Source organism: Protopterus annectens, chromosome 10.part0 (genome assembly GCF_019279795.1).
Source record: "Protopterus annectens isolate FY-2018-M chromosome 10.part0, PAN1.0, whole genome shotgun sequence".
Classification (NCBI taxonomy): Eukaryota; Metazoa; Chordata; order Ceratodontiformes; family Protopteridae; genus Protopterus; species Protopterus annectens.
In genome coordinates this window covers 440,021,198-440,033,458 of record NC_056744.1, presented here as the reverse complement: position 1 = coordinate 440,033,458, position 12,261 = coordinate 440,021,198, and the positions used below count along the sequence as shown (strand labels likewise).

General features: G+C 40.9%; 1 protein-coding gene across 2 annotated transcripts in view; it reads right to left on the bottom strand.

Moving 5' to 3' along the window:
* Positions 1–12,261, bottom strand: part of TMEM53 (transmembrane protein 53) — a 672,461-nt gene that overhangs the window by 449,019 nt on the left and 211,181 nt on the right. For both annotated transcript variants that reach the window (XM_044085340.1, XM_044085341.1), the window contains one exon: positions 4,333–5,086. In XM_044085340.1, coding sequence (XP_043941275.1) covers positions 4,358–5,086 — 729 coding nt within the window. In that variant the 3' untranslated portion in view covers positions 4,333–4,357. The remainder of the gene's footprint in view (positions 1–4,332; positions 5,087–12,261) is intronic.

Below are 12,261 nucleotides of genomic sequence, written 5' to 3'. Positions count from 1 at the left end.
TGGCCACAAGCAAAGTCTGAGGCATCTGTTGTGACTGACTACTTTGGAACAGGGAGGGAGACCCAGATTTAAGGATGCTGCCTTCACCAATTGATTTCTCTTCTGACAAACACCAGCACTAGGATTTGAAAAGATACAGGATATTGGTGCTGGGACCAAAGAGACTTGAGATACTACTGTATCTTCCTCATGTGGAGTCTTGCCAGGGGGAATTATGAGAAACATAGATACCATGAGACCCAAAATTCTGAGATATTCCCTCATAGAGACTAAAATCTGAGTAGAAAACCTTAAAAAAACAAATCTAGATATAGATCTATGTTTTTTCCGTGGAAGAAAAGCTGTTTGAATGGAGGTGTCTATTTAACACCATACTGTGTGACGGAGTCAAAAAAGATTTTTGAATGTTCTGTTGGGATCCCAGCTTGTGTAAGAAATCTCTCTCTCTCTCTCTCTCAAGTGAGAGAGATTCCTGACACTTTGAAAAAGACTCTGCAAAGATAAGCAAGTTATCTAAATATGACAAATGGTGGATGAGCTATAACTGGAGCGAGACACTTTGTGAACACTCTTCATGCAGTGAACAGTCCAAAAGGTAAAGCAGAGAATCACAATAGAAATATATCTGGCTTGACCAGTGCTCTGTGCTGGTATCACAATCCAGTGCCCTACCACCTGAGAGAAAACAAAAGAACTTTACTGTTACGGTGGGCTTATAACAGTTAGAATGATGCCCCCCACCCCCAAGCTCTTCTATTGAAAAGCCAAAAAAAAAAAAAGGCCATTCCTTCTACTTCCACCACCCCTCCCTCCTGCCCCAGCCATTCAGGTCCTGTTTCTGTGCCCTGCCCCTAACCCTACTGCATTTTTTTATGGAAAAAAATGTATTTATTATTTTAAACTGTAGCAAACTGCTTCCTACAAATGCAGTAAACAGTTGCTACAGTTTATACCCCACATGCACGACGCATTACGGCACTCAGGTTTTAGTTAAAAAATAAATAAATTCTTTTAAACTGTGCCAAACTGCTTGCTAGAAATGTTGCAAACATTTGCTACAGTTTATAGCATGGAGTATTACAATGCTCAGGATTTAGCTAAAAAAAAAAACAAAAAAAAAAAACGTCTTTCGGCTTTTCCCAGTTAGGGGTCACCACAGAGGAACTCCAGTCTTCTCATGATTGGCAGTGTATTTTTACGATGCCGAGTTCCCAGCCCAACGCCCAACCTTCAACGAAGGCACGCCCATTCACGCTCGCACCTGCCTGCATGTCTTTAGTGTCACTTGACCGCAGGGAGGACATGCAGACTCCACACAGAAGGCGCTCCAGCCAAGAATCGAACGGGAGAACCTCTTGCTGTGAGGTGACAATGCTAACCACTGCACCACAGCGGCAGAGGATTTAGCTAAAAAAAGACAAATTTTCTTTATTTTACTTTTAAACTGTAGTAAAGTGCTTGCTACAATACAGCAAGCAGTTGCTACAGTTTAGACCACACATGGAGTGCTACATCACCAAGTTTTGGCTGTAAATGTAATACCAGCTTTTAAAAGCCAGTACTGCATTAAACAGAGATCTGGATCAGCTGATGACGCTTCCCACCCAGCACTTTGCACTCTGGGAAGTTGCCCTTCTCACCATACCATAGCTATACTACTGCTAGACACTTAAAGTCTTAAGAAATGTCTAAAGTCTGGATGAAAAGGGATGTGATGATAAGCATTTTTTAAATCTAGTGTTACCAGGAAACTTGAATGAAGAAGAAGAGGTAACTGGTTGTGAAGTGACATAATTTTGAACTTGGGCACTATCACAAAGAGGTTTAGAAAAGAAAGATCCACAACTGTTCGCCAAGAATTTTCTTTCTTTGGCACTAAGAACATCCTTGAATAAAAACCTTTCCTAACCTGGAAGGAGGAACTGGTACTATCACCCCCTGGGACAACATTTGAGGAGAGATAGATGGAAATAAAAAAAATAAAAAGGGAATCTATCTGCCCAGCAAAGGAACAGCACAAGCCAACCATCAATTCTCAAAAGCCTCAGAACTGCATACTCTTTGGCGGCAAGAAAGCTCTGAAGGGCTTGGTGCCCAAACCTGTCTTTTTAGTCAACTCAGTTCAAGCTGACAGTTTGGGCATGTGGAAGGTGCCATGAAGCTTTGTAAGCTGGACGGCTATTATATCCTATGCAGGGTATGACCCATATAGCTAAGGTTACTGAAGCAGTGATCAATATGATGAACATCACCAATGATTTCTTAAAATAATACACATGCAAACTGAGTCATAAACATAGATTCAATGGACCCAAGATGCAACATTCCCAAGCAAACAAATAGAAACAATGCTAAAAGAAGAAACCCATAATGAGAAGTTGCTCATCTTTAAATTGATAAGTGTATCAAGTTGTGCATAACTCTTGTAGGATACTTAACTATACCCTCCAACCCAAAGCTATATAAGGAAACTCTTGTGGACATTATTCTTTGGTATTCTCAAAATAATTTAAAAGATTCCTGTTGGGTCTCTGATCATAACTAAGTTATTATATGTTTGTGACATGGGCATCAATAAATTCACCAGGACAGCGGACCAAAGCAAAGTGAAGCTTGAGAAGTTGAGTCCTGACATCCATATCTTGAATGTAAAACAACTGAGCTACGTCATTTTTTGTAGTGCACACAGATTTATTTGCTGCATGTAAGGAAGTTACAGAGCTTTTTATAGCTTTGAAAACTATAAAACAACGCTGCCAAAACAGACAGCGGGCAGAAGCAGAATGTCCTTCTAAGGAATGGATGGCTTTAGAAGCTGATAGGTACTTCACAATTCAGTGGAGTAAAGTGCCTACAATATTTTAAAGCTTTTCTAGCTTTTTGACACTGTTCTGTGGTGGTAGAGACTCTGATGTCAGAAAAGTGCTTAATTAGTCTAACTTTTTCCCAGTTTTGGAGTGTAATCTTGGTGCTCTGTGCATTATATCATTGTTGTGAATGACGTTATTGTTAACAAAAAAGGTGTTGCTAAGAATCAGATTAACTGAATATTCACTATACACTAACTAGCCCACCTCTACAGGTACTTCATTGCTAGATATACTAACCACAAACATCTCATGAAAATATGCACACTCTTCCTTACTCCCTAATTTACTAAGCAACCTTGCTGTTATAGTTCCCTTCTCTTACAAAATCAGAAAGACAAAACATAGACTAATCAAAAGGCAGATCCTTTCCTGAAAGAATAGGAAAGCAGCTATGTTTAGAACTAAACAAAAGAATTCCAAACCATTCACCTGAGATATTAAAATCCTACAAGTGACAATTGAAACCAAGGACCTAGTTATGGTAACAAGACAAAACAATTGTGTAGATTATCATGTCTGGATGTTTAAGAGAAAAATATTATGATAATATCAGTGTTGAAAACAACATCAGTACAACATGTAGTTTTAATGGATTCTTTTATGGAAGGATCCATGGTATAGAAAAATGCAAAAGATGATAACCAAAACAACAAAGGACCTACTGCAGAAGTACTCTGAAGAAACTCAGGGGCATGCTTAAAAAACTTTGAACACCAAGGGAATAAAGGAAAGCAAGCTTAATGCATTAAGTATCAAAAGGACATTAAAATGTATGGAAAGGAAAGGAGTGTTTTCCAATAAGCAGGATGTCACATGATTAGACAGCATAATACTGAGGTGGAGAGGCAGTGAAATAGAAAGCAGTATTTTCCACAAAAATGCAGATGGAGCCCTGCTGCAAAGATACATTTACAAAATATACAATTTATGAAATAAATATACAAGCTTTATCAAAAATGGCATGGAAATGAAGAACCTGGTGTGGTTTGGGTAATTTAGTGGAAGATTTTAGAGAAAGGTATGTGAAAGCTGATAAACAAGTCAGTTCTTCAATTTTCTTTAGAGAAAATGTCAGTCTGTATGAGAAAGGTAATTCTTTTATGAAATCAGCTTCTAATTATCTAGTTTCTTAAATGTTATAAGCAAGCATATGTCACTATCAGTTTAGTTAAAAAATGCATATAACATTACAGGATAAAATGCATTAGGGTAATCCTATGGGCTAGGCTTGTAAAGGCCCCAGGGCCATTAGCCTAGTACATACATATGAATCTATGAACTTATGGTACCAAATGAACACCATCTGGTGAGGAATAATTTATGTAAAAAGAGTATGAACTACTGCATATACCAAATTTTCTTCTGCAGATTCTCTAGAATGTCCTTAGTACCAAAAATGCAATAATTTGTACAGACTCCACTCTGTCATTAAAAACAGCATTGAAAACAAGTTATTTTATACCTGCTCCACAATACACTGTTATAATTTATTTCAGTGAAGCTGCTGCTGCTGCAGGAAAGGCCCTTTTGCTACTCAGGTCCTTTCTGGAAGGTTTGGCCATCCTTGTGAGGCAGTCCTTCAGGAACAAGATGCACACAGAGGAGTAATCATCTGGAAATTCTCGATAATGGTTCACATGCTCAGAAGTGACAAAGTCAATGGATTGTACTGGAACACCCATCTGTTGACGCTTTTTTACTAGATTCTCCACATGGCGGTAATTTATGACTTTGTCTCCTCTGGAATACAAATACAGCTGAGGTGATCTTGATTGGTCATTCGACATGACACTGTAGTGGTCTTCATGGATAAGCTTTGTCAGAGGATACAGAAAGACACGTAGTATTACAATCAGGAAAACGTAAAATGAGAGAGTAATGTAGCGGACAACTACATTACTTGTCGATTTAAGGACAACATTTAAAGCTTTGGCTGCTCCAACAACATTTTTGCCTCCAGGACCACTGTCAAACACAGTTCCAATAATATTCAGTGAACTGAATTGGCTATGACTTTGATGTAGCTCTGTAATGTATCGGTATACCATGCTGCCTCCATTGCTGAAGATATGGAACATAACAGGATTTTTCTGAATTTCATAGTCAAAAAGTAGATTCAATAATTTCTGAGCAACTGGAAGCAAATCTTTTTTTCCAAATGACTCAGAGATAAAGACAGCCTTCCATGGAGCAGTATATCGGATCACAATACACCCCTGCATTAGAAATGATAGTATTAAGTGTCAGAAAAAAGGCAAATATGAAATTCACATATCAATAAAGAGCCATATAAGTTTGGTATCCTAGTTAGACTCCAAAAGCTAATTTAACTTGTCAAACTCAGCATTCTGTTTGATATCTTTTGCTACAGGTAAAATTAAGTCTTATCCATGGCAAAATGTACTAGAGAACCAAATCATAAAAGTAACCTTTCTAGTCCCACTGCATCAAGTATTGTATAAAAAGCACATTCCATACATTTTTAATATTTTAAAATTAATTTATTTGAACAAGAAATAAATACACACTTTACCCACTAAGGCAATATCACAGCAACCACAGCATATACCAAAACTAACTACATTGTAAAATACGTTGAAAATCACTGATATTTCCTTTTCTTTAAAACAGCTAATCCCTTTTTGTAAATAATGGTGTTGAATTAAAACTATAAACTAGTCACAAAGGATCTAAGATACATCAGTCTACAAAACAGACAGATAACTAGCTAGCTATCTAGCTAGTCAGATAGACAGGTGAATATAATTCTAATTTACTTAAAGCATGTACAAATTACCAACCCTTTCCACAAATAAATAAACAATTATTTTATCCTGAATTTGAATGAACAAAATATATTATTTAAACTTAAATGCTTCTTCTGTATAGCATCACTGTTTCTTTTTGCTCATATATCAAAGGTATGGTCATAAATTCTGGCAGCTAAACTTCTGTTTGTTTTGCTCCCATAGAAATTTTCACAGACATGATGAAAAGTAAATGACTTAATACTTTGGTAATTCTCAACCCCTGTAACCTGGCAATTCACAGAAATTTAACTGAATCTTTTTCCTCCTTTCCGGTGCCAAAAACTGTTTGCCATAAATAATTTCCACCATAAAATAGATTTATGCAAATATTTTCCAATAGTGTATTAAGGACCTATGGTGACTTAAACTGTTTTCTCACTTCCACCTAACCAGTCAAATGTATTTCTGATATGAATATTATACTTAGTGCACATGGTACTTTTGAGTATCAGCCTATACAAGAAAATTATAAATAAAAATACAGTAGCACATGTACAGAATTATCAGCGAAAACAAAATAAACAATACATCCAAGTCTCAGATACAGGAGTTAGAATGATTTGATAAGATACTGACTGCTCACTAAATATGCAAGATAGGGCAGACAGGAAGGAAAGTAGAGGGCAAAATACAGGCAACAGAAAAATGATTATTTCCAACACTTGGTGGTGACACAGCTGATATGCTGAGTGAATCAGAGGATGAAATAAATAACCAGAAAGATGTTAGGGTGATATTCATCAGTATATACATACTCATAACTTGTATATGGTTACTCGGATTATTATTTTTCACTTCTGTTTTCAGTGACTTCCTATGTTGAACACTATATTCAAATGAAAAACTAAGATAACATGCAGAAAACAACCCATTTTGTTACCTGTTTTTTTTTTCACAAGCATGAAACATTAAAAAATACAACAGTACCAGATGACCTGTAAAATGATACTTTCAGTGAGGACAGTTTACCAACACATAGAATGAACCTGTAAAGCAGTTTTGTGGTACAAAGAAAAGCATTTTTTTAAGTTATGTGCTTACTATAATATGGCATCTGTGTTGTCCATTCTTTTTCTGATTCAAATTGCTCTTATCATATGCTAAAGAAATGCAAATAGTAATCCACTTTGCAAGAGTTACCTTGGTTACTGCATGCCCCAGGTGATTATTTATTTATTTTATTTATTTATTTAACATTTGTTGATCGGGAAAGTCCGACTAGGTTCCACAGATCCTGTTTTCAGCGGAGGCCCGGGGAGAAATGCTCCAGAAGCATGTTTTTAGAATGTGGGAGGAAACCGGAGTACCCGGAGGAAACCCACGTGAACGCAGGGAGAACATGCAAAATCCACACAGAAGGCACCCCAGCCAAGAATCGAACCGGAGAACCTCTTGCTGTGAGGCGACAGCATTAACCGCTGCACCACTGAGGTGAAAAGGACACAAATAATTGATCTGATTCCCTAAACTGTTAAGCCCTGTGAAGATAGAAATATAGTTGCCTATGAACGTCCAGCAAATGCAACATGTACTCCCCTGTATTGAAGTAATTGGGGAAGACAATCAGTAACTGTATAGTCTGATTAATATTTGATTCAGTAGCCAGTTTAGGCATAGATGATGGATTAGTATGGATGGAAATTCCTTCTTTGTGGAAAATAATGTAAGGTGGTTTAGAAGACAGGGCCTGTAATTCAGAAATTCTTCCTGCTGAGGTAATGGCCACTAGAAAAATCGCCTTCTAGGACAAAAATTTTATGTCACTGACTGGCTCGAAAGGATTTTGAGTCAGACCTTAGAGAATTAAGGCGATATTCCAAGGAGGAGTAGGGTCTTTGCTAGGGGGTCTGAGAAAGAAAACCCCTTCATAAAAGCTCTACATAACTTCAAAGAAGCTAGAGAGCCTGAAGATAGGCCAGAGTGGAAATTGGATATGGTCACCAGTTGAAGCTTAGTCGTAGTGAAGCTGGATCCTTCTTTAAACAGGTAAGTAAGAAAATGAGAGGATGGTAGGGATGGAAGTTGAATAAGGATCAATGTTCTCTTTAGCGGCCCAAATAGAAAATCTGTTCCACTTGCTTCTATATACATTTTTGGTGGATGCCATTTGAGAAGCTAAAACAATACTTCTTAGTGGAGATGAAAGCTTGGGCCCTTTAACAATCAATGGAATTAGAGAAACCATCTGGTTAACTTGAGAGTGGTCAGATCTTGATGAAGTCCAAGCAAAGGATGGGTTAGGAGGTCCTGATTGGGCTCCAGTATCCAAGGACGATATTTCAGATGAGACCAGAGGAAGGGGAACAAATCTGATGAGGCCAGTAAGGGACAATGAGGATTATGGTGCTCTTCAAACGTTGGGCTTTCTAAAGGAATTTTGAGATCAAAGGCAGGGGAGGATAACCATAAAGAAAACTGGAGGGCCAATCGTGGACTACAGCATCCCTCGGGGACTCCCCAGATGGGGGTATCAGCACAAAGTACTTGCTGCACTTGTAGTTGTGAGGAGAATCAAAAAGATCACAGTAAAGGTGGCTCCAATGGCCAAAATTTGATTCCCTACTGTTTGGTTGAGGGACCACTCATGGGGCGTCAGGATGGACTGCTGAGTCTGCCTGCCAGCATGCTGGATTTCCCCAGTATGTGAGTTCCAATGAGAAAGCAGTGTGAAGAGATTGCCCATTCCCAAACTCTCATGGCCTCTCTGCAAAGGGGGTAAGAATGGGATCCTCCTTGTTTGTTGATGTACCAGACTACTGACATATTGTCTGTGTCAACTGCAATAGTTCCTAGAGGAAGAACGTCCTGAAAGGCTTGCAACAAAAGAAGGACTGCTCTCATCTCTAGAACACTGATATGCAATCTGGTCTCTACAGAAGTCCATGTGCCTTGGACCATCTTCTCCTTGAAATGCCCCCCCCCCCTAACTGGGAAGCATCCATGGTCACTGTGGTTGTGGGTGAGAGAAGGATGAACAGTCCACAAATCAACAGATCAGAATAAATCCACCATTCCAGGGGGGGGTTTGCAAATTTTTGTCAACTTTATAGAACCAGAAAGACACAGGTGAAGTATAGAGCACTGCACAGCCAAGGTCCACTGGAGAACATGCATATAGAACCTTACCAGAGATACTAATGTAATAGCAGCCACCATAGATCCAAGATCTTGAAGAACAAGCCTGGCAGGAGGAAAAGGATGAACTAGTAAAGTTTGGACTTGGTTCCTCACGGTGATTATCCGATGTAGGGGCAACAATGCTATTTGGGTAAATGTGTTCAGCTCAGCCCCAATAAACTCGAAAAATTGAACTGGTACTGCTTGTGACTTGTCCTCATTTACTGTGATGCCTAGGAGATCTGATATCTGGTAATTTCTGGCATGAAATAGTTGATGCCTGGTTGGGGCAATCACGAGCCAGCCATCTAAATACAGGAACACCCAAATACCTCGCAGTCTGTGATGAGCTGCAACCACTGCCATGCATTTGGTAAACACCCTGGGGGCTATGGTGAGTCCAAAGGGCAGGGCTCTGAATTGGTAATGACTGGCTCCCAGCCTGAAGCGCAAATGACTCCTGGAGTACCTGTCTATTTTTATGTGATAGTACGAGTCCTTTAAGTCCACAGAGCACATCCAATCACCCTTCCTTAACAACAGAAGGACAGGCTGTACCATAACCATCCAAAACTTCACTTTCTTTATACAGAAGTTCAGTTTGTTTAGCAAAGTTTGGACTTGGTTCCTCAAGGTCACTATCCGATGTAGAGGCAACAATGCTATTTGGGTAAATGTGTTCAGCTCAGCCCCAATAAACTCCGAAGAATGAACTGGTACTGGTTGTGACTTGTCCTCATTTACTATGATGCCTAGGAGATCTGATATCTGGTACAGGAAATCTCTGGCATGAGATAGCTGATGCCTGGTTGGGGCAATCAGGAGCAAGACATCTAGATACAGGAACACCGAAAAACCTTGTAGTCTGTGATATGCTGCAACCACTGCCATGCATTTGGTAAACGCCCTGGGGGCTGTAGTGAGCCCAAAGGGCAGGGCTCTGATTTGGTAGTGACTGGCTCCCAGCCTGAAGCACAAATGACTCCTAGAGCACCTGTCTATTTTTATGTGATAGTACGAGTCCTTAAAGTCCACAGAGCACATCCAATCGCCCTTCCTTAACAACAGAAGGACAGGCTCTACCATAAACATCCGAAACTTTGCTTTCTTTACACAGAAGTTCAGTGTGCTTAGGTCCAAGATTGGTCTTAGGCCCCCAGTCTTCTTTGGCACTAAAAAAAAAGTTGGGGGTAAGTTCTGGATCCTCTCTGCTTGGGACCTTTTTAATTACTATTTTTCACAGTAACTTTTGAATTTCTAATACTGACGACTCCCTCTGACTGGGTGGAATGTTGGAGAGTGTCTTTTGTGTTCTTTGAGGCATAGGGAATGTAATAGCCTCTGGATAATATACTTTGCACCCAAAATTTTTAGGCCTAGGCATTTGGGTGCAGAGAAAAATGGCCCCTGGCTGCCTCCAGGGCAGAGCAGCTGGGCAACGCTTCAGGAGTGCTGATAGGGCTAGTCAGAAAAAGGTTCCCTGAAGCCCTGATTTTGTGGACCCCCTCTGCCTCTGGGGCAGCGTCTGCCATTGAAACCCCCTCCACTGTCTCTAGAAGGGAACTCTGCACGTTGGGCATGAAAAGATCCTTGAGACATATGGAACCAAATTTTCTTGGCCCCTCTCTGATTCTTGGAGTAGGTCGGTTGAGGGGTGTAAAACTTGATCTCTACAGCAAACAAGGTATTGCCCTCTTTCTTTCCTTGGGTCAGGGTGTCTTTGGCTGATGATCCAAATAATGAGGAACCATCAAAAGGAGCATTGACAAAAGATGCCTTAAAGGGCTCCGTGAAGTCACAAAGCCTCATTCAGGCATGTCTGCGTAAAGCAATGCCAGTGCCGGTTGCCTGTGAGGTACCCTCCACTGAGTGAGAAATGAACCTCATGGACAAACTGGCAATGGATGAAAGAGTCGCCAGCTTTGGAGAAACCTTCCCATACTCCTCTATCAACATGGTCTCCGCCAATGAGTCAGAGAGTTCATTGACTATGTCTCTCTGCAGGCGAGTAAAATTTGCCAGGTAGTTAAGCACTCTCAATGTAAAAATGGCCAAGAGTAAACGCACTTGCTGAATCTCTCCATTGCTTTTGACTCCCTATTAGACAGGTTGACGGTAGAGCTCTGTTCAGCTAGATCTTTCTTAGTGGTGGCTGCCACCACCATAGCGTCAACTGGAATACCTCTGGACCAAAAGGAGCAATCTGTAGGGGGGTGAAAGGATCTTGTCAGGTTGCTTAGGTATGGGCTGTATAGTGTCCGGCTCCTATCAGGTTCAGCAGACCACCAGGTTTATGAGAGGGTCTGCTTGGGGTCACCCAAGATGTAGATGGGCCCATCCTGAAGGCTTCCAGAAATATAGACTCCTCAGAAGTAGAATCTTGGGATGAATAACCACCTCTTTGTTTCAGAATTTCCAAAATGTCTGCAAAGGAGACATCCTCTGGTGGTGATTTTGGGGATCCTTCTCCCTCATCGAAGTATATATCTTCATTAAGAGACTCCATGGGGGAGTCTAAGTGTCTCCTTTTACATGTCCTCTTCCAAGACACCTTCTCTGTGGAATGTTCAGGGGAGGTATCGGAAGAGGTGGGGGCCACCTCAGGTGAAAGATTCTGGATACTCTTTGAGACGGGCTGACCCTGGACAGGAATGGTAGGCCCAGTTCCCAGATCTGATGAGGAGTGAGGGGGCAAAACAGTAGTCAAAGAGATCAGGTCTCTGTCTGCACAGAAAGCCCTTTCTATGACTTGGAAAGCCAAAGGGCCTCAATGAACCCCTGCCCAACTCCATCGGGGCCAAAGCCGTGAAGAAGAAATGGCAAAGGCCTCGGATCCACAGCTCCCAGATAGAATCGGATCTGTGCTACCGACAGCTAAAGCACTGAGGGGAAGAGATGGCTCCGATAAAATTTAACCTAGCCTCTACCCTCGTATCCAACCTTGATGTCCTAGATCCAAGATCTGCACTGATCTAAAGATCTTGGAGCAGACATGGTCAAGGCAACTGTCAGAGTGGTGGAAGCAAAAGTCCATGAGTCTGATACACAGTCTCTTGGTTGGCTAACTTCCTGAGGCTCCGCTACCAAGGGTCGAATCGGAGAAGTAGAGTCTACATTGGCTGGGATGCTCATGGATCCAAGAGGTGACAGAGCTGACAATGGCTCTCATCTTTATCTGAGCCCTGATAATCTTCCTTACCATCCTGTCCACATCATATTCTGAAAGGTTTCTGGAGGATATGGATGAAGCTACAGAAGGAGGAGTGGACTGGGGTGGAGTTTGCAAAATTTTTGTCGACACCATGGGAGAGACTGATCAGACAGATGATTTTGGTGACCGGCTGCCAGTTCTCTGAACCAAAATCCCAGGATCCGATGTTAAGGTAGAAGGTAGTGGAGAATGAGTCTTCTGATCTGATCTCCTCTGATCTGAGGGAAGAGTAGGATCCAGAGGGGCCATGGTA